This window comes from Meleagris gallopavo, chromosome 1, assembly GCF_905368555.1.
Source record: "Meleagris gallopavo chromosome 1, MGAL_WU_HG_1.1, whole genome shotgun sequence".
Taxonomy (NCBI): domain Eukaryota; kingdom Metazoa; phylum Chordata; class Aves; order Galliformes; family Phasianidae; genus Meleagris; species Meleagris gallopavo.
Window position 1 is genome coordinate 150,644,137 of NC_139404.1, and position 23,550 is coordinate 150,667,686.

General features: G+C 36.4%; 1 protein-coding gene across 7 annotated transcripts in view; it reads right to left on the minus strand.

The window, feature by feature from the left end:
• The window catches only part of NDFIP2 (Nedd4 family interacting protein 2), a 47,533-nt gene that overhangs the window by 15,204 nt on the left and 8,779 nt on the right, over positions 1-23,550 (minus strand). For 4 of the 7 annotated variants that reach the window (XM_085215648.1, XM_085215649.1, XM_085215650.1 and 1 more), the window contains 4 exons: positions 10,951-11,107; positions 9,863-9,990; positions 6,014-6,073; positions 2,797-2,884 (listed from right to left, as the gene is read on the minus strand). In XM_085215648.1, coding sequence (XP_085071774.1) covers positions 2,797-2,884; positions 6,014-6,073; positions 9,863-9,990; positions 10,951-11,107 — 433 coding nt within the window. The remainder of the gene's footprint in view (positions 1-2,796; positions 2,885-6,013; positions 6,074-9,862; positions 9,991-10,950; positions 11,108-23,550) is intronic. The other 3 variants (XM_085215651.1, XM_085215652.1, XM_031557826.2) reach the window with 1 other exon arrangement.

Sequence of the window (23,550 nt, forward strand, 5' to 3'; positions counted from 1 at the left end):
AAACCTCATCATACTCTCCCAGTACTTACTTACAAGCACTAGGGAAACAGACTTTCTACATTCTGATGATCATAAGACAAGGAATGGGTTTAAAATTAAAATAGGGGAGATTTAAATTTGATATTAGGAAGATTTATTTTACTCAGAGGGTGGTAAGGTGCTGGAACAGGTTGCCCAGAGAAGTTGTGGATGGATCTTTGGAGGCTTTCAAGGGCCAGGCTGGTTTGGATCCTGGACAGCTTGATCTAGTGGATGACAACTCTGCCCATGGCAGGGAGGTTGGATCTAGACTATCTTTAATGTCCCCTCCAATCTAAACCATTCTATGACACTAGAAACTGATAGAAATCCAGCTTTGATTACTAGAGAGCACATTCTTTGCTCACCAGCATAATCACAAGCTCCAAAAGTTTCTTAAAACATATGATTTTATCCCTTAAAGATAAAATAGGTTGGTTTCCAAATTTTTCCCCTAAGTTTCCGAAACAAGTGCTAAACCAAAAAAAAAAAAAAAAAAATACACAAAACCCTAAGTCATTTTGAAAACAAAGCAACATGTTGATCTAAAAGACTTAGACTATATTGTCTCTTTTTCTTTCATTATGCCAAACACAACAGAACACAACAGTACTTTTCAACTTAGATGAGAAAGAGGTTTTTAACTTTTACATACCAAGCTGCCACAAAAGAAATATTTGACCACTAGATGGCCTCAAGACAAATATTTTTGCAGATTCTGCAACTACCACTAGATGGTAGCTACACATCACTAGTAAATGCCAATCATCTGGCAGGAACAGTAAAAAAAAAACAAACATTTGATTACGCTTCATTGAATAAAATGAAATAACAGAAGCTAATTTCTGTTTTACACTTAAAATTAAGGCAACCATCTCCCAAGATCTTCCTAGGAGTGCTGTATGTAACAGTCATGGAAAGAATCTGAGTGAGCACATCAAGAAAAAGTCATTCTTTCTGTGATCCTCTCACTGTAACACAGTTCCTGATACTGTTTTCCTGCATTTTAACTACATGAGGAAACTTATTCGAGATTCTTGCTGATCTGCCACCTCTGCTTCCGGGATTTAAACATAACCTACATAGAAAAAAAAAAATAGAGCTGTTTTGGAAATTTTAACTCCTGCTCACCTGAGTTTACTGTGGAATAGTGATAACCAAAAATCATAAAACCATGACATTTACATACATTAAATTTATGGTCCTTAAGAGAAGGGGCAGGAATACATCCCACATACTTAAGATCTACTTTTTTAAGATCTATTCCCCCTAAGTTGTTTAGTTCCTTTTTCATCTAATTCTTCCAACAAAAAAAAAAAACACTGAAAATGAGTATTACAGATCTATATATTCAGTTGTTAACTCCTCATATAATGAATATAAACACCAAATAAACTACATAAATTTTCATATGTAAATACTACATATAATGGTCAAAATTATTTGCTTCTAGCACAGCTTCTGTACAGCGTGATTTTAACTACCACACTCCTAAGTGCAAACTGATGTGCTTTCACTAATGATATAAAAGACTTAAAACATTTTGGAACCATCAGTTCATCCACTTGACTTCCAATTGCAGTGCTAATGAAGGCCTGAATCAGGACTTGAAAGCAAGAGCAAGTTCATACAGTACAGAACCTAAACAGGTTAAATACCTGGTTACAGTACACAGGGCAGGTGAAGAAAGGGAAAAAGAAACTGAAGAAATCCCTTCAGCCCTCAAAATTAGACCCTTTTTACGGTCCAATTACAGAAACAGATTAGGTTACAAAAGTCACTTTGTCACCAAACAAATATTTGCATATTTGCTATGTGAGATAGACCAATTATTCTCCTTCCAAGACACAATCCCCAAGCTGTGCATCATGTATGAGCATGAACAAATTTGGAAATTTTATAACCTGCATCTCCAGTCGTGAAATAGATATCTAAGACAGACATAAAAGGGACATGAACTAAAATGAAAGGTTCAAAGGCATGTAGAGGATTTTAATGAATAATCAGCTTTCATCCTGATGACTGCTAAGAAGAATGGCTGCATCCCTCGCCCCAAACTTTTACACAGGTTGCCAAAAACTCATTCATTTCAGAATGGGGAAGTAGCCTTAAAATTAGAAATAATTATGTAATTAGTGAAACTGAAACAACTTTCTTCTAGAAATAACTTCCAATGGCTAAATCTAAGTTTGCTCAACACAGTAGGTAAAGTACAAGGCAAAGAATGCACAGCATACAGAGACAGTACCTGAATAACCGGTCAAGTAGTCTCTGGTTACAGCCAGCACTATCTGAAAACTCTACATATTTATGTACTAGCAGGTAGTTCAATCTGAAATTAAGTGTAGCTGCATTTGTTCCACGAGGCCACACACAACTACATAATTCACTCTACTAATACGGGCAACTTTCATACGGTACACTCTCAAATTTCTTCTACCTAAAAGTTGGTTGCCAGGTCTCTGTGATTCAGCCTTTAGAGCTGGTTGCCCAACTAGAAGACAACCGAACTACCCAACTTATAGTATAACAGTACAGTCTTGCTGTATCTCAGAACAATGATTATTTTTGTCCCCTAATACGCAAAAGGTATCACAGGAAAAAAAAAAAAAAGCAAAATGCTGGCTACATCTAAAACAGGATGTACTTACATCTGCATACAAGTAAAAAAAAATACAGTACATTAAAGCAGTTTTATCACAGTTACTTTTTATATTCCACAGAAATAAGGTACGATTAAGAGATACCTCTGTAGGTCTGGGATACAAGATAACTTACTGAAAAATGCCAACATGAAGATGCCATCATTGCCCACTCTAAGCTGATCTGCATCACTGAAATCATCCCGTGGTGGATACTCTTCTTCCTGGATTTACAGGTTAGTGATAATTTAGTGAAAAGTTTATTTTAGAATAACTAACTGTAGGATTACAGTATTAACCATATTTCTAAATCTAGAAAAGAACTGACATTTCTGTAACATGCCCACATCAAGGAACTTGAAAGAAAAATAATATCTGTAAACAAGGCTTATGTTACTTATGTTGACAGAGCACGGATTTAACTGAACAGTTTCTGTAGAAGATATTGTCTATTCATCTTAACTATAAATTATTTCCAGTGACTACTTTGGCAATCTAAACCAATAAAAAAATTTCACTTATTATATTTATTTTAATATGCAGCCAAGTTGTTACTAATAATTTTTTCCCAAAAGTTTGTGTGTTTTATTTTTTTCTCTAACAGAAAGATCTTTTAATGCTTTGAGTTAAAGAAAAAGGATTTAGAATAAGGCTAGTATCTTAAAAACACTGATACAAAAGCACAGCACTAATCAATTTATAGATTATCCTACAAACCACTGTAAAATATATGTAAAGGAAACAAAACCTGTAGAGACACTAGAGGGCGTGAGCACATTAAAATTGTTTAAACATCTAAACTCAGAAAACACAATACCTAAACTAAACAACAGTAAATGGATGTCAGTCAAAACAGCACAGAAATTTACCTGGTCATGTCAAAATACTAAATCTTAACACACTGAAAGTATGGGTCTGTACTGTTTTTCAATATTTTCAACAGGACTTGGAATTCATGTACAGCTGTGTGGACTGGGAAACCTAAGTTTCCATTGTGACAGATTTTTAAAGAGTGATGAAAACTGTAGAAAACAGCTAAACATTATGTTAAATGAACAATAGTAAAACAAAGCAGGGTAATAAGTTAAATAATGGCTGTCAGTAACAATGCAGTCTAGGCAGAAACATGAGTACCATCATTTACTTTTCCTGCACTTTTTCAACAACTGATCATAGTGGCTTAGAATTGAAGAAATATCGTATTAAAAAATGAAAAATAAATTGAGCTTAAAGTGAGATTTATCTGTTTTACCCAGAGCAAACAATTACTAATGAAATAACATACTTCTTGTTCTCGTACTATGATTTTAACATATTATCCACTCACTGTATCAGCGGTTACTTTACATGTATTTTTATACATACATCTATTCATAACTAAAAGATAATTAAAAATCACAATGATCTGTCAAGCAATTGTCACATTCACTTTTGTGAACAGTGCAAAAAAATCTTCCAGTGTAGTGATTCCAGTTAAGTTTGCTAGAACAAATTGTACCAACTCCAGACAGCCATTATTAATCTTTATTAACATGGTCATGAAATTCCAGTTGCTATCTTCCATTTCAGTTCATTTATCAGGTCTTTCTATCTCAAAAAAATATTAAAACATTACTGTTCATAAGGACAATTCCTATTAAATCACAAAGAGTTGAATAGTAAGAGAGTATAACTCAGCTCTAGATAATTTCAGATGTCCGTAACTGGTCACCTTAAGCAGTCATGAAAGCATTAGTTTATTTAGCATGACTTTGCTGCAGCTGAAAGACTGATGAGGGGAAGGGAAGGAAAGGGAAAGACTAAAAATACATTAAACAAAAGGTTATACTTGAAGTGCTTATATTTAAAATACATATACCTCAGAAGCTTTTTTCCAAGTTTTAGCAACAAAAGTGTTCAATTTTAATTTCATAAGGTCTGTAAAACCCCATTTTTTCCCCTTAAATTATTTGCTAGCTGCTGTACCTCACACTGGCTTTAACAAATCAGTTCACCAACTCAGTCTTACCCTTCACAAAATGATCTTGCTTAGTTACAGTAAAAAGTTTAACATATTCACCTCTACACACGTTACTAGGGCTTGTATATGGAAGAAACATGCATCAGTATATGGGCTATGGACATGAAAACAGGCACTTTCACTGAGTATTATTCATCATACTCTATGCCAAAAGGGAATTATAGTGAACTATGTTCTATTTACTGTCTTCAAGAACCAGCCTATTAAAGTTATCGGAATCCTCAATAAAATGAAATAGTTTCCTACCTTTAAACCATATTCAGCACTAATCACATAGTACTTGGTTTTATCATTGGTCCCGGAGACAGAATACATTAACCGTCCACTGCTCAAGCCTCACAAATACAGGTTGCCCTTCATAAACCAGTGCTCTCATTATACTTAGTGTCAAAATTATCACTTTCTTCAGAATATAATTGCTTGCCACCTTTTTGGTTCCAAATTTTGGAAATGAAAAGGGCCAATACAAAATGACTGTTTTCTCAAGTGATGATTAGAAACTCAATAGTTTCATAATAATACTTCTATTAGATACTAATATTTTACTCAATAAGAATAACTTTATGCTTATGTTTATATTCATAATGTGAATGTCACTGATATCCTAGTGCTATATATATATACACACACATGCATACATATATATGCACACAAATCGCTAAAATTTTTTTTTTTTTTCAATCTTTCATTGATTTTTGACAAAATAGTCCTATTAAGGATTATGGATAAATTTATTCTGATTGCTGGGCATGCTGAAATTTGTATAAACAGAAAATTTAATATTCCTATTAAAGGAAAATTGTTAAACAGCAAAATATATTATCAAGATAAATGATATATCACATAGAGGAATTTCTATCAGCTAAATCTATAAGCTAAAGAACATCAAAAGGTACACAGCATTAATTATGTCAAATCTATTTGCTCCTCTGGAACTACAGTGCTCTCCATAGCTCTTTATGGAAGAGAAGGCTGCTTGTTTGTTTATACTAAGCCTCAACGACTTTGTAACTTCTTTTAGACTGAAACCTGGCACAGCATATAGTGAGACAACCATCTTTAATCAAGGAAAGAATCAGAGTTTTCAGGAACCTTTGGATAACTGAACTGATAAAAAACTGTTCTCAATGCAGAAGGCTTAGAGAGAAAAACTAAGAAGCAAAAACGATTAAATAACTTGGTAAAACCCAGAAATTATATTTTCAGCATACAAGACAAAAATGAAAACTTAATGATGAGAGGGGAAAAAAGGGCATGATGAAACCCAGGAGCATTTGTGTGCCAGTAGGAAAATTCACAATTAGAGTCTAAGCTAGAGAGAACTATACCATACCTCGGGACGACTGTGGAATATTTCATCAAACAGACTCCTAGACTCCCTAAACTGGGCGTGCTAAGCATGTAAAAACAGAAAAACATAAGACAAACGCAACTAAAGAGCATTAAGTAAAAGCAATTCATTGCAACATACAAGTCATTTACCTGTTAGCAGTATGTTTGCCTGTTTAAACTAACCTTTGAAAACTGACATTGAGAATAAAAAAAGGCAAACATGAAAAGTATAACTACTGCTATCACAAGTGATGACAAAGGATCGCTACAATTCCTTTGATATGTTGAGCAAATAACTAGGAGCTTAGGAAAGAAATGAATGTTTACACAACTTATTCTTCTAAGGCAAGATATATTAAGATCCACAAAATCATGTACCAAATGTGTCAGTAAACTTTAAGTTTTGATCGTTCATATGATCTGTGGATTCAAGGACTATGACAAAGCCTTTAATATGATCAGAGTCTTTTTTTTTCCCCATAACGTTCCTATCTTATTTGGGAAAAAAGAAGTATGAAATCAGTTCATTAAACACTTTTTTATGCAGTTTTCCTCTCTTCTGGAAAATTAATAGGCTTTCTTTGCTGTACATTTTTGAGTATATCATTAAGGGGTTATCAGCTTCATGTATTGCTCAAGGTAACAAGCTCATCTGACATTTTAGACTGTTCACGTTATTGTGGTGAAGCTGCAAAATATCCTCATTCAACAAGCAAGAAGTTAGAAACATAGCTCTTAGCACAGTTCAGAATCTTAAGAGCATTGATTCCATAAACCTGAAAATTAGAAATGGAAAAGCAATATTTTCTGTATATGTTTTTCAAAGTATATAATAAGTAACTTAAAAACTACATGCAGATGCCACTGATTGTAATCTCAAAGTGAAAGCAATAAATAATTACAGACCAATAGTGCAAAGTTCAAGTGACTTAATTGTTCTTCTGCAAGTACTCAGAGCTCAGAACGGCAAATCACCACCCTAACCATTATGTGACATTTTCCATAGCCTTAATATTGTTTCATTAATATAGCTTCTGCGTGCACTTAAAGGAAAATAAGGAAAAGAATAAGAAGCAAAATGATCAGAAACTACCATCAAACTTGAGATCCTTAGCAGTCAGCAAGACTTAACATGTTTAGGTAAGCTGAGAAAGTTTCTGGTATTAACAGTACTGACTTAGTCTACAAATCATTTAGCAAGTTCCTGCTTTCGGGGAATGAGGGTATGTTCCTACTGATTTTTCCTAAGTAGGTGAAATTTTTACGAATTTCAGTAAGCATCAGCACTCATTTCCTAAGTTCTTCTGTGTGCTTTGGAAAAGAATGCATACTGTCAGATTTTATGCAAAAGTTAATAAATTAACTCATCACCATATCCTACAATCCTATCTCTGAAATCTAGATTCCTGCCCCTTGCCTCCATTTTACTTGTTTTCCTGTCTTGGCAATTCATTCTTGACTGTTCAACTAAGTTTTACTAATGCATTTGATTTTTATTATTCTCACATTGCATAATTTCCAAATAAAGTTATTTCCCTTCCTCAGCTTCAAAAGTGTCTGCTCACAAGGCAACACAATCCTATCACTGTTCTTTCTCCACACCTATTCCCATTTTTCTCACTCACCAACTTCAGTTCCCTTTCCAGTACATTTGGTTTCCACTTTCATTCCTCCTCCACTAACCTCAGTTTATTCTGTTCCCTCTTGGTTCTCCTTAAGACCACTCTGTACTCTTTACATATTTGGATTTACATTCAACCTTGTTTTTTCTCATTTCAATTCAGACCCATCCTCTCTCATCCTGCCTGTGTTCATTTTGTTGGCAAAGCTAGATCTAGACTTCTCTTCCTGCAACATGTAAGCTTCAGAGTCTCAAAGTCTTTGTCCTGCTTCACTCTACCTACTGCTGACATCCTTGTGATTGAGTCAAATGACCTTCCTCTTCTCTACTGATCAAAGGCTAAGAATAATAAAACTATCCATGGCACACCAGAAACTCACAGTTCCAGTACTGAAAGTATTTAAGAGCAGTCATATGACCTATCTTCTTTTGTCTCATAATCCTGTTCTGATACAGGACATTGGCAAATGTTCTCTAGAGACAACACATCTGCAGCCCCATCCCCTGCAGAGCAGTCTGAACTTGTTCATGGGAGACTATCTCCATAGATTTAGTAGTTCTAAAGCTCTATGTATCAAGTGTGGAAACTCATTTTTCAGTAACTCATATTGGCAAAACAAAAGTAGGTAGATTTTCTGAGGCAGGGTAAAAGATGTTTCCAACACAAAAATCTAAATGTGAGAATTAGAGCACTTCAAAATAAAAGGCTTAAGAACACAAGCAGAAAACCATTTTTATTTAGATCCGTTCTTAAGTAGGCTATACCTCAGCTTCAGGCTTCTCTCCCATCCCCAGTTAAATTCAGGTCAGAGACAATTGCATCTATGTCTAAAGCTTCCCCTTCATAGGGTCCCAGATATACAAAGTTAGAAGCAAGAAGTATTGCAAGAGTTACATATGCCCATCTAAAGTATTGTAAGACTGATAACAGTACTCATAAAGTTAATGTTTCAGTTGCTAACATTTCAAATAAATTTCAAGTTTACTGATTGAAATTGAGGGCTGCATTCAGAGCTTCAGCCTTACTCTTAAGTTGCAAGCACTAACAGACTAGATATAATCCATGCTTCTGTTAAAGCAGTTAAAAGGTTACAAAATTACTGCCTCCTAGCAGGAGCTTGGCAAGTAACCATGCAAATATTTTGCATTCACAGCTACATTTAGTAAAACAGACTTGTGTAACACCTTCAATGGTGATGTCACACAGACCTATTTTAACTATAGCTGTGTATACCTCTAATTGCTGTGTACTGTGATTACTGCATGGCAGTTAAGGAAGTAACCAATTCCAGCTGTACAACCTGAAGTTTTCCATTCAAAAGCACACTGTACTTGACAACCCAGTCAGGAAGATTTTAAGTGCATCTCAAACTCAATCACATTTATAGAGGAAGCATTGGAAGCCTAATTTAATTACGGAATCTTACAGTCTATCCTATAAAAAAAAGCAGAATTTCAAAAAATTTCAGAGGAAAAAAAAAAATAAAGTCATTGGCTTAAGTTAGTTACAAAACTAACTTAATTGGAAATGTGAATTGTGAGGGATTTTGGTGGTTTTTTTTTTTTTTTTTTTTTTTTTGCTTCTGCTTTTATTTTGAGGACTACATTCATCATGACATTAATTCTTACAAAACTGTAAGTACTGAAAGGCATACCTATTAATTTACCATTTACCATACTTGTAGTATGCGACTTTTTCTTTAAGTACTTGGAACATTTCTTCCAACTTGTCATGACTTTCCAGTATTTAAATTTTTCAAGAAACAAATAGCAAGGACTTATCTTTTATGAAGATCTATACTGTTTGGTGTTTCAACTCTTCCAGGCAATGAGAATTTCATTCCTTACCAAAGCTCTGTTTTACTAATCTTTTTTTTTTTTTTTTCAAATCATATGAAACACTCAGTATCAGCATTAATTCTAGAAATTGACATTATCAATAGATATTTAATTAAAAGATGACAAGATACTGAATAAACTATCAAAACAGGGCAATGGATGGTTTTCAGAAATATTTAACCTACTAAGCCTCAGAAAAGTGCAAACACTATACAACTTCTCTAGTACTAACTTACACTATCATAAAAAAATAAATATATAAAAAAATTAAAATCACCTGTCCATCATTATTTTTTAGTGAATAGGCCTTGAGATGGTCTTTATTATTATAAATCATTATAAAACTTGAAAGACTAATCTAAAGTTGAAACAAAGAACTGCTTTACTTACACGCTGGGCAACTTCTGCTGCAGCAGCTGCCATTGCTGCAGCTTTGGCCTTCTCTGCTTCATCGTAAGTAGGAAGAGAGGTAGCTACACTGTATGGAGGTGGTACAGGATAAAATTCATTGTGTGTTTCTGTTCAAAATAAAGAGGTTATGCATTTTTAAACTAGAAAGATATAAAAAATAAGATTTAAGAGCACAAACTACTGAACTTTAAAGCACATTCTTTCAAGAGGTTGAAATTGATATTTGTAGCTTAATTTCTTAGAAGTTTTGAAAAAAATTGTATTTTTAATAGAATTAAAGTGAACAAGTTAATGGTTATGTTAATTGCTTTTTAATCTTGATGCTACAAGGATCAAACAAGTCAGGAAAAGAATTCATGAGCCTAGTTATATGTTCAGGTATTCCAATCAAGTCATTTTACCATACAAGAGACATGCAAAGAAACAAGACAAAAAAGAAATTGTTTAATCAACATTAAAGACCTAGGTCAGAGTAATTCTGAAACATTTACTTGGTGAATGTGAAATGCAAATTCAGACAACTATGCTTAAATCAGGACTTTGATGTTGTCTGCTGTTAAGCCTCCTGTACCCTAAAGGAAAGTCACAACCTCATCAGAAAGGGAGTAGTGAATAAAAAACTCTACATTTTTTATTCTAGTTTTCTTCAAGAGTCTTTAAAGCAAAATCCATCTTTTCATGGCAGTATTTTCCATCACACATGGCACATCCTTTGGCTTTCAGGGCGGGGTGGAGGTGGCAGTTAAAAGAGTAATAAAAATTGCTAATGAGGTCTCATAATGAGTACTGAAGTACATAGATTAAATGTGGAACTGAACTACACACAGACTTAAATAAAAGCTAACCATTACACTGATTAATGAACAACCCTTTAGTCAAGTAATTTGGAACAATCAGCATAATTTAGAAGCATGCTTCTTCTGAACAAAACAAAGGGCTGTGCATGAAAGCCTCACTTTGTGCTGCAATTGTGTGTGCAGAAAAAATACTGCAGCACGTACCAGGTTGAACAAGTGCTGATTCATACACACTCCTCTTTGACAAGCTGGTTTATGTAAGAAAAATACCTGAGGTTGCAGCTGCTTCTACGCCTATGCTACAGTAAGGTGGTGGGGAGGTATCTGCTTCAGATAAGGCTGCTGTCTGAGGAGTCTGTGTCATCTCTGTAGAAGTAGAAGGCTGCTCAGCCACTGAAGATTCTGGAGGGTCATCCTCATTGTGAAGCTTAAAAGAAAAACACACAAAAGTCACAGAGATAATTGCCTGATAACTTTGTAGTTGCAGACCTATCATCAAGAAAGAAAAGCACTCTTCAACAAAGACAAAAATTATTTACAAACACAGTGTGTAATCACTAAGGAACCCACAGAAATACTTCTTAAGCAAACAGTCAAAAGCAGCCTTAAATGACTTTCTTTTCCCCTTCTCCCAGAAACAGATAATTTCTGCTCAATGTGATGTTCACATACTTTTAGAAATTTGCATTTTTAAAGTTCTCTATAAGAAAGTGAATGTTTAAAATATTAGAAAGATAGAAATAGAAAGTAGTTTAAAGTTATATTTTTTCTTAAATTTGTTTGTAAAATATTTTAATCCATTTTAAAATACAACAAGTGAGCAACACTATATTTTGATTTCCTCTCTATTGCTACAGTAAAAATAACACCACTCGTATAAGTGCGACCTTTCTATTCTTGTATTTCATCAGATAACTTCATCCAAATTCTTAGAACATTTCCAGAACATTCTGCATTTTTCTACACTCTGGAAAGAATCCTTCTCCTATAGAACTTTAACTTGCAGAATATAGTTGTCCTAGCAAAAAAAAAAAAAATAAATAAATAATAATAATAATAATTAAGAATATGGGTCATTTTTCCATTAAACAAAGTGCAATCAAATTATTGGAAAAGATTACTTTCAGAAGAGCGCTCAGTAAGCTTTGCTAAGTAGTGCCACACTCTTACCAATAATTTCGTTATATCAACGGTCCCTCAAAATTCTGCAGGTTATAAATTCTGTGCTATTCTTTCTAGACTAGTGATAATAACAAATTAAAAGCAAATACGACGTTCTACAAAAGGCACGTAAATTGAAAAGATAGTTCAAAGGAAATTAAAAAAATGCTTCAGAAGAATTTAATGAAACAATTTCTTGCAATTTTTTGTATGACTTCTGCTACAAATACTCTCCAAACGTGTCAAACTCAAAAGAGATAATTATTTGTTATAGACTTTTTCCATGAACTCCCTCAAAAACTGTACTCTGAAAATAACAACTTAAATAGGAAAGGCTTTATCTAGACATGAAGTACAAGCTTAAGCTATGCAAGCATAAACAAGCTTATATAAGTTTACATCAGCATACCATGCATAAGTACATATATACATACGCACACTTCACAAGCACAGACTATTAAGGAAAGGTCACTTTCAGAAGAACAGATAGAGGTTATTGAAGGTTTTTGGGTACTGAGCAATTAGGTCATTTAACATCTAATCAGCGATCCAGAAAAAGCAGTAAACTGAGAAATATGCAAAGCTATTCATAGCAGTTAAGGTCAGAGAAAAGAAAACCATTTCAAAATAATCTAATATATTTAGGGATACAGAAAGCATGTGAGAAGACAAAACACTTGATTCTAAAAAGATAAAACAGGTGAGGAAAAAAAATAGAGCTAGAAACATGGTTCTAAATTAAGTACAATCATTCACAAGAAAAATCTGGTGCCGAAACAGATACAGCCAACAAAATTACTTTAAAATAAAGTCATAATTAAATTAATAATGAGACAAAGAAAATTACCACCCTTTTTGTTAACACCTGGTACATGAAATACCGAAAGGTATTTGGGATGTGTGTTATTGGTGTATGAACAAGCAAGCAGAAAAAAAAAAAAGAGCAAGCAGAAAAGCCTGGGTAATAGGGATCTGTTGGTTATCTTCATTCCTCCTCTTCTCTCGCCCTCCATTTCAATAACTGTTCTGTTATTTTATTTCCCTCCCTGTCAATGCACAGTTTGCACTGTGACCATACTACAGATGCACAGAGATCCACAACACCCACTGGGCAAGGGACACATCATTGCTCAGTACTCATTTTGCATTCACCAGGAAAAACCAATTTTTTCTCTTCTGCCTTGTTTCTTGGAAGCTACTTTTTTCCAGATTTGAGATTCAGAAGCACTTATGAGGCAACATTACAGTGGCAGAATATGCACTTAATATTTCTTTCCTTCATAGACAGCATTAACAATGCATTCTGTTGCAATAGAAAGACTAACTAATAAGCAGAGGAACCCCATACTAAAGGCTCTATTCAAGAGTCCTGTTATGACCTGTAGTGCACTGAAAGAGTATAGTTCTTTATTTTGTATGACTCATAAAGAGGAACTAAACATTTCAATTTATCCTGTGATCTACTCTACAGATCTGTCAGACATTCTGAAGCGTATCAAGGTCGTTCTAATGCAACACTAGATGGCATGAAAATAGCTTATATTTTTAAGATTTCTATAACTCCTATAATGTGCTGTTGAAATTAAATACACATTATAGATCATTTTATAAAATGGGAAACGGTATCTTTTGAAAGACATGTATAAAATCAGTTAATAAAGTCTGCCATTGGTATGTTAAGCTAGCTAGAGCAAGCATGCTCTACTAGAATTCACTTCATCATAAAACATAGTTCTAATGGTGTTAGTATATTGCACAGGCATTAGCTGTTGTTATATTTTCTAGTGCTTTTTTTTTTTTTTTTTAATCTGGCATATCAATCTGTCAGCAAAAGAACAACATAAGCAGAGAGAAAGGCTGTCTTCTCAGCCTTGGTTTGGTGGGATTTTTCTTTTTCTTAAGGCTTATGTATAAAAGCACTCATGTCAGTTCTCTCACGACTGAAAAGCACTCTTTACCAAATACTTTCTTCTGGCTCATATTCTCTTTAAAGTGTCAGTGGATTTCAGGTATTGCATCCGACTACTTTGGAAACAACTACACAAACAAAACAAAAAAAAAAAAAGAGGATTTAAGGAAAGGAAGAGAAGGAGTACTTCTTTAAAGAAGTGATTTATGATGAGAATGAAATGCTAAATTAAAGATATCCATATTTCCCACAATATTTAGATACAGAATCTCTGGTGGCCTCCATGACATTTTGAGCTGTTGTTGTCAGAAGAGTCATTGCTTCTGTATCTAGCTCTGAATTTTAACTGTGCTAAGATAAATACAGCTTCAAAAATATATGCATTATGACTCCCCAGCCTTCAGTGTGCTGTAGTTCAAGGGCTGTGAAAGCAGGGGTTGAAACACTTTGCATATAGCTTAAGAGAAATTAAATCTGAAATATTCCTTTTTAATTGTAAAGCTCATGTAGTCAGCCAGATACAGTGTGTACAAACTAAGATGTAAAGTACCTTCATTGTGGCAAAAGCTGTAGCGCTTACAACTCCATAATTTTTTTAGCAGATGAGCTGTAACTTCTCTGGACTCTTAATTAAAATAGCAGGAAAAGTAATCTTACTACTGGAAAAGTTTCCAGTTTTTTTTTTTTTTTTTCTTTTAACTTTTAATGCTAAATGCTGAAAAGGTAATGTTTAAGTAGAATAGCTTAAGTAATAACTCGAACAAACATTTTCTGTTCCCTTCTGAATATTTTTTAGCTTGGTTTCTATGGAAATGAAACCTATGCAGCATGTTAGGCCCCTTCTTCCCCTGCCTCCAGAAATAACTTCTAAATTTACCAGCCAGCGCAAGCCAAAATTAAACGAGAAGGGAGAGGCTCAAGAAAAGTTGGTTTCCTACAGATTTCAAGTGAACTGGTGACACCCTAGAGGAAGATCAGTGCCCCATGAGCGAAGCAGGTAAAAGTGTTGATACTGTCTTCTCACAAATAACTACCCTGTTGGCATAAGCAGAACTTCTGGTCTGCCAGAGCAAGTTCTGCTTTTTGTTTTGGTTTGTCCGTCTTCCTCTGGAGTCATAAGAGGAGAAAAGCTGAAGTTACTGCCTTGAGGAAAGAGCAGGAAACAGCACTTGATTCACCACTAACAAAAGCTAGTTTCTGCTCTTGGGATGACTAGTGTTTATCATTCTAGCTGTAAATACTTACAATTCTTAAGCCACTTCTCCTAATTTTTATGCTGGAGTATTCTGTAAGGAGCCATCAAGCAAGCTTGTTTTTTCTGTTTTCTTTTATACCTTTATTACCAATGCATTTTAGCAAAGCCTGACTTTTAGGTAAGCTTATGCATAAGTTTTAGGAGTAATTGTTCTGCCTGGGTCATCACAGGTTTTCAACAGCATTCTCACTCACAATCTTAAATTAGAAGTACTTTTAATTTGTCTTTTCTAGCCTTTCAAACGATATTACTACTACATTCTTCAGTAAACTCGGCTTCCAGTTTGACCTCACGCTGATCAACTCATGAGTTCCTTGCAATGGTGTTCAAACAAATACAAAGCATAAAAGCTCTGTAACACTAGACCTTACATTATGCTTTAAATGGATATAAGATCATGCAAGTTCAAACTCCGTATGCTAAGCCAGTCAATTGGTATACTTGCTCTACAAAAGCAACACTCTCAGCAACAGAGGTTCATCTTTTTCCCTGAGCTGAAGTTAACAGTTCTACATTTACCATTTCCTAGAGTAAGTTTCAGATGGCAAAAGGTCAACCAGAACTATCCACTTACCACAGCTTCTAGTGCTGCAGAGGACTTATCTTAACACTGCCTCTGCAGTGCACAGCAACTATTTCAACACTTCTGCATTAGATTCAGGACCTCTTCCATACTGCTATGCAAGTATTTGTCCCACAAGAATTTGAACATACTAAATATTAGAGATGGAACCAACAGTAGGTTCAGAATAAAAACTGTCGTCTCTCTCTCCATCAGAGAGAGGTGTATTACATCTACCTACTGGTAACGATTTGCTAATCTATACTAAAAACTCTTTCCTACAAGCAAGGCACTACCCATAAGAAATTTAGGCTTTAAATTATTATGCTCCATCTACATAAAAACAATCTCACTGGGCTACATACGAGTTGTGTATTAAATTGTAGTCTTGTAACTGCATCTTGCATTGCTTGTTTGTTTTTCCAGCTTCAGTAGCATAAAATTAAGTTTACTTATTTGCCAATAGTAAAGCGACAGTCTTTGGATTATCAAGTATTAAAAAGCAAAGGAAATAACACAGTGGTCAACAGTTCACACTATAGGCTACTGCTTTCTCATTTTTAGAAGCATAAGCATAAAACCTACACCATTACCCTACAAATGCCATTTAAGTGTTAAGATCAATGAGCTCCAATAAGATCCATGTAATTCATCATCAAATGCATTCTCCTGATTCATATATTACCAGCCACAGAACTCCAGGAAAAAAAAAAAATGCGAATCTCTGAAGACAATAAAATATTCTAATAAATAATAAAACACTACACAGTGAAGATTACAGGGCACTTCAGTACATTCTAGAAGTCCAGCAACCTTCTGCTTTTAATTATTTTGTTCTTAGCTATAACTCAAATGTAATCAGCATTCTGAAGTGCACAGAACAGATCCACGCAATTATTTCCCCAACATCACATCCCTTGGCAAGTCTCAACTATCGCATACGGAAATCTAGTGACAGTTTTTTGTTTGTTTGTTCTTTTTTTGTTAGGCTCTAATTTGTCTTTAAAATGACATATCTCTGTACAAAGCTTTCAACAGTAGTCAGTATGTTATAAGGTCAAATATGTAAAATCTGCAGTAGAAGCAGAAAAGCAGAACAGAAGTCCATTGCTGTCATTCCACAGCTGTGTAGAAATACCAAATGTGTCTGCTAAATAAGGATTAGGTACCATGGAAACCCACAACCTCTGGAGGCAAACTTCTACCAAAAAGAACCTGAAGAGATTTATAATGAATGTTGTTGAAAAATATGTCACAACAGGATGGCTCTTCCGCCAAAGTTAGACTTCTCATGCAAAAATGAACTGAGCCATAGCCACTGAAAATGCTTTACAGGCATCTAACTTAGGAAATAATTAAATCATTTTAGCTAGTTTTGTTTAACTAGAAATCTAGACTATTGGATTTTTGAAGTTATTCTTCAGAGAAAACATATTAGCATGTGGGGGAAATGATAGAAATTAGAAATAGCGATCAGGGCTTTCTGGACCAAAAATGTGCATCTGCACAGTTGCTGTTTTACATACTTTAATTTACTTGTTATTTTTTTTTATGAATTATAATCCAAATTTAAACTACTACACATTTGACAGCACAACATGCACATTTGCATTCATATCTTACATCTGAGATCTTTCCCATCTCCCCAGTATTAATAGCAAGTGCCCTGTTAGTAAATGACAGTATTACACATGAGTATCAGAATATTTACTGTTAGAAAAGAGTTCTAAGATTTGATTCAAGGCCAGGCTGGATGTGGCTCTGGGCAGCCTGGTCTAATTGTTGGCAACCCTGTCCATGGCAGAGGGGTTGAAACTAGATGATCTTTGAGATCCTTTTCAATGCAGGCCATTATATGAGTCTATGACTTAAATCACCTTACTTACTACTTATTGAAGTTCCTTTTCTATTACAGAATTACTCAGAATTGCAAACACTGCAATTTTGGTATGATCCAAACAGATGTATCTTTCATATTTGTTGCAAAATTTCAAGTCAGGCAGTCTCCAAGAGTTTTTCGTATTGTATGATTATAGGAATTAATTGTGAAGTCTGCCAACAAAGAACCAGTGTCTTCAATATTAGTGAAGAGAACAACTGTGACCAGTTCCTTTGAAAACTTTAAGCACGAGTGTAAAAATATTTCCAGAATTATATGTAAAGCTTACTCCAAAGCTTGTACACAGTAACAAATTGCAATTCTGTCCTAATGTAGCATTTTGAAGTTACTAAAAAGATCACCAAGAACCACGTAGCCTTCTAGTCAAATGCTAACTCAGGAACAGCTTCAGGAAGCTGATCTGAATTCTACTTTAAAAAACAAAAAAGCAGAGTTTGCTCCTTGAATTCTTCCTAGCTAGAAATAAAAATGTAAAATATAGACCTATTAATAATAATAATAAAAAAAAGTATGTTACTCGAACCAGATTTCAGTTTAAGGAAGTGTTCTATTTCCAGTACAATCATCAAGAGACACATGGAAAGTAGACAAACCTTAGTCAATTATTTGCCATCCATTTTACTCAAACTTCCTAATATTCACAGCTGTTATATCATGAGTTGGTAAAGGGCCCATCTCTGCCTATTCCATTTAGCATGTTATGGATTCAATATGCATGAATTTGCATTTCTGAATCTGCTAATGCTTTGTGCCTCATTTCTGATATAACAGTTCTGCAATTGCTTTACCTGCTCCTTTGATAACTTCACAAGCAATAGCCACTTCCAACTCCCACCACTCATTTTAGACTGCGCCTTCAAGACAGCTGCTTCCCTTTACATTCTGTACCTTCACTAGGCAGTTCTTGTGAGAGACCAAAACTGCATAAAGTTCCAACATAAAAGCAGTTCCCAGCTTTCATATAATGCTTCTTTCTTCTTCTGAGTATTTTTCTGATAATGGGCAATGTTTTGTCAGGATCTGGTGGCAGCTACCACTAACAAACAGCTTTGGCAAATAATAAGCAACAAGTGATTAACTGGGAAATCCAAGTGTGATATCCTGATTTACAAGCAACTTTACAGGATCAGTTCATTAAGTAAATTCTCACCACTCTAAAAACACAAAAAAATGTAAACTGTAAACAGGAATAGCAAAGCCTGTAGAATTGGGCAGTGGACAGGGCTGTCACCAATAGCAATCTCAATGTTCAATAGTTATATCCAGCCTCTACTTTAGACTACATCCATCTAAGCCAAGAAATTCAAGGTTCATTCAAAATATTGAGCATTTCTGTAAATGTTATGCTGCATGTTTCACTTAAAGTCCAAATGCAGTAGAATGGCTCACACGCATCTTCCTCGGTGGTGATAGAGGGAAGAATAAGAAAAAAGAATAATTTACTGGTTGGGTTTCCCTACTTCTGCCCCCATTCTGGAGAAGTATTGTGGTAACTACACTGCAGAAAGCATGAAGTTTCACCTCAAGTGCCTGACTGAAGAATGTCTGGAAAAACAAGACTCCAGTTTGTGTTGCCTATACCACAGTAAGCAAGCATCTGTAAAAAGTATAGAGCAAAATATTAAGAAAAGCATCCCAAGTCCCAGCTTTATTAACAACACTAAGGCTTTGTCTCTTCTGTACTTGAAGAAGCTAGTCAAGCAGAACTTTCTACTCAACACTACAAAACAGTCCCAAAATGAAAAGATTAACACAATATATAAGTCCGAAAATCAGAGTGTCCAAAAGAGGATTACAAAGACGGTGAAGGGTCTAGAGGTCAAGACATATGAGGAGCAGCTGAGGTCCCTCGGTTTGCTCAGCCCAGAGCACTGCAGGCTGAAGGGAGGCCTAATGGCGGCTGCAGCTCCTCATAGGAAGCAGAGGGGCAGCACTGAGCTCTGCTCTGCATGACAGCAACAGGGGCCCGAGAGAACGGCATGGAGCTGTGTCAGAGGAGGGGCAGGATGGGTGTCGGGGAAAGGTTCTACATCAGAGCATGTCGGGCATTGAACAGACACTCCAAGGTAGCTGGTCACAGCACAAAGCTGTCAGAGTTCAAGACACATCTGGACAACACTTTCAGACATACAGTTTTAATTTTGGGTGGTACTTTGAGGAGCCAGGAGGTGGACTTGATTTTTATGGGTCTGTTCCAACTTGGGATTTTTCTATGATTCCATAAATCATACTGATAAAGAACACACTATTCTTATTAAGAGGTCAATCATATCTGACTTTTTGAACATAATTCATTGTTTTTGTAACATGAATACTCAAGCTCCTTAATTGAAGTTATCAGCATTACATGCAGAGGTCTTACCCTTCTCCATCCACCAGAGGACTCACAGCTTCAACAAAACAAGCACAACACACAGCACAAAGAAGCATCAGACCCTTTCTTTAAAGAATGCATTTTTATGTCTTAATAAAGAGCACTGAGTTCTTTCATCCCTACTGTGAGATGGGTTTAGAGTACTGACTACAGGTTTTAAAGCAAGTCCACATAAAACACGGTCTGAAAGGACAAGTCTTCAGACCTCTGATACCTACATGATACAGACATCTAGAAGCAGGTAGATCACATTTCTTACTAGTTGAGCTAGTTAAACTAAACAAATGAGCTTAGCATTCTAGGAGGAAGCTGAACTGTTCAGAAGGGAGTAGCAGGTGACCAAACTAGTGCTACCTCTAAACCACAGGAAGTACATAAAAGTAACCGACACTGAGAAAGGAACGCAGGCTACTGTTCAAAAACTGTAGCCCAACACTGCAGGCTTCAATAACCTACCCATTTGTTTTAATTATGTATTTTCATTCTAGAATTTGGTATAGCTTTTTAATATTAACAGTTTACATCAGTCTTGTTTCTAACTGTTTATACCACTCGTTTGGTGCAAGCCTTTCCCCCCCCCCCAGTCTCAGCTCTGGACTTAAAAAACAAAAGTCTTCATAGAGTGATAGAATGGCTTAGGTTGGAAGGGATCTCATCAAGTCCCAACCTCCCTCTCCTCCCCCCTCCGCTGCAGACAGAGCCACCAAACTCTCCATTTAGTAGTAAACCAGGCTGCCCAGGGCTCCATTCAACCTAGCCCTGAACACCTCCAGGGATGGGGCATCCACAACCTCTCTGGGCAGCCTGTGCCAGCACCTCACCACTCTCTCTGTAAAGAACTTCCCCCTGAAATCCAACCTAAATCTTCCTCCCTCAACTTAAAACCATTTCCCCACATCCTTCCACTATCTACTCTTTTAAAGAGTTGACTTCCCTCCTGTTTATAGGTTCCTTTTAGTTACTGAAAGACTGCAATGAGGTCACCCCGCAGCCTTCTCTAGGCTGAACAAGCCCAGTTGTCTCAGCCTGTCTTCGTAGAGGAGGTGTTCCAGCCCCTTAATCATCTTAATGGCACTCCTCTGGACGCTCACCAACAGTTCCTTTTCTTTCTTGTAGTAGGGGTTCCAGGCCTGGATGCAGTACTCCAAATGGGGCCTCACAAGGGCAGAGTATAGAAGGACAATCACCTCCCTGTCCCTGCTGGTCACTCCTCTTCTCATGAAGCCCAGGATACCATCTTAATGCTTTAGTACACTCAAAATAACTTAGGTACTGTTTGTCTTAAATTCCAAAACGGCAATTGATTCAAAATACCATGATCAAATGGACAAAGGCCTCAGAAACACCCAGCACTCTTATACTAATTGTCTTATGCTTTATCTGAGGCATCCCTCACTTCTCAGTGAAGTGTCAACCATGCTAAGCACTACAAGAGCAATGCTTCCGCTTGAACTTGAGCTACTTTGGGAAAAAAAATACATCTATAGTTTTTTTTCTTCCCCCGTAATAAAAAGATAATAATAAAAAGATAATTGATACTATGAACATCCTCCTGTTCGCAACTTTTCCTCTAATCTGTTCTACATAATCTTTTCAGATTAAGCAAGGAAAACCAAAACAAGTTCAGTAATTCAGGCTACACATACAGCTTTGCCAAGGACATGATCCTGACCTCTCTTACTATCAGTCAACATAAACAGTTACTGCCAAAAGGTAAAATAGTCTTCAAAGCTGAGGTGGACAAACTATTTTTGCAAATGTGTTAAGTTACCACACAGAAGTTAGAGATGGAGATCTCTTTTTTTCCTGAAAGGTTGCTTTATACGAGAAGGAACATGACAAATCTCTGCCAAGCACCTCAAATTTAACTGAAGAAAAAGAAAAATGGGATTACAAACAGAAATAAAGTAGTGCACAGGATATGACCAGATTTTTTTTGTGTGTCTACATTACAGATTAAAAGCTAAATCATTGTGCCTGTTCCAAACCCTGCTGGACGAAGTACAGTCAGAGAAAAGGTTGGAGGGTGATTCGGTATCTAATTGGAGTTGGGTTTGCTCCATCATGGGCCCAATTCCAACTCAGGATATGCTATGATATTTTGGTTATGGAGTGATTGGAAAGTTAGACTGTATCAGTTATAGGCTAATCTGTCTAAGATGATGGAAATGCTTAAGTGGAATGAACAGCTAAATGTTAAAATGGAAAATTATTTTCCACTTTCATTACAAATCTGAAAGCCATGAGGCATCCACATCCTGATATGTGCTGTGAGCCCTGGCTGAGGAGGTTTGAAATGACTTCAGCACAAAACAGAAGATATTAGTCATTTTCATTAAGAATACAGCTGGCAAAGGGGACGCCCATTTTACTAAATTATGCTAGCTGTTACAGTGCTTGTCCAGGAAGTGGGAGAACCAAGCCTGAGGCAGCTCAAACCCACAGTCCTGGCTATACAATAGCTCAGCTTGAGTAGGAAACATTGCCAGTGCCTCTCTAGCCTAACAAACTTCCAATTCCTTTCTGCTCATCTCCTCTTCAGTTTACTTTCCTTCTCAGTTCAAAAACTATTTGTTCACAGTGGGTGTGTTGGTACAGGTCCATTTGCTCATTCTCTCTTCTACATCAGCTTAATCAACTTAGGTCTAGGAGGTTTGGCGACTACGAAACTCAACACTGTGATCAAATCTACAACAAACTGAAGATGAGGTCCCAAGAAATGACCAATTATATAGAATCATAGAATCACAAGGTTGGAAATGACCTATAAGATCATCTATTCCAATCATCCTCCCACTAGCATTGCTACCACAAGCTTCTAAACCATATCTCGTAGCTCTTCATCCAGATGCCTCTTGAACACTGCAAAGGACAGCGATTCCACCACCTCCCTGGGCAGGCCATTCCAGTGCCTGACCACTCTGAGAGAAAAAGTTATTCCTTATGTTTAACTTAAACTTCCTCTGCTAAAACTTGCGGACATTTCCTTGTTTTTTTGTTGCCTGGGAGAAGAGGCCAAACCCCTCCTCATCACAACCTCCCTTCAGGAAGTTGTAGAGTGCAATAAGGTCTCCTCTGAGCCTCCTCTTCTCCAGACTGAACAATCCCAGCTCCCTCAGCTGCTCCTCATAAGACTTGTGCTCCAGACCCCTCACCAATTTTGTGACCCTTCTCTGGAGATGCTCCAGGACTTCAATGTCTGTCTTATAGTGAGGGGCCCAAAACTGAACACAGTACCCAAGGTGTGGCCTCACCAGTGCTGAGTACAGGAGGATGATTACCTCCCTGCTCCTGCTGGACACATTATTTCTAATGCAGGCCAGGATGCCGTTGGCCCCCTTGGTCACCTGGCACACTGTCAGCTCATGTACAGCCAAGTATCAACCAACACACCCCCAGGTCCCTTTCCTCTCCACAGTCATCCAGCCACTCGGCCCCAAGCCTATAGCGCTGCATGGAGTTATTGAGGCAAAGTGCAGGAGCCAGCACTTGGCCTTGTTGAACCTCATCCCATTCACCTCCGCCCAGTGATCCAGCTTATCTAGATCCCTCTGAAAGGCTTCCCTACCCTCAGGCAGATGGACACTAACTCCCAACTTGGTGTCATCTGCAAACTTACTGAGGGTACACTCAATCCCTTCATCTAGGTCATCAATAAAGATACTAAACAAAATGGGCCCCAGTACCAACCTCTGGGGGACACTACTTG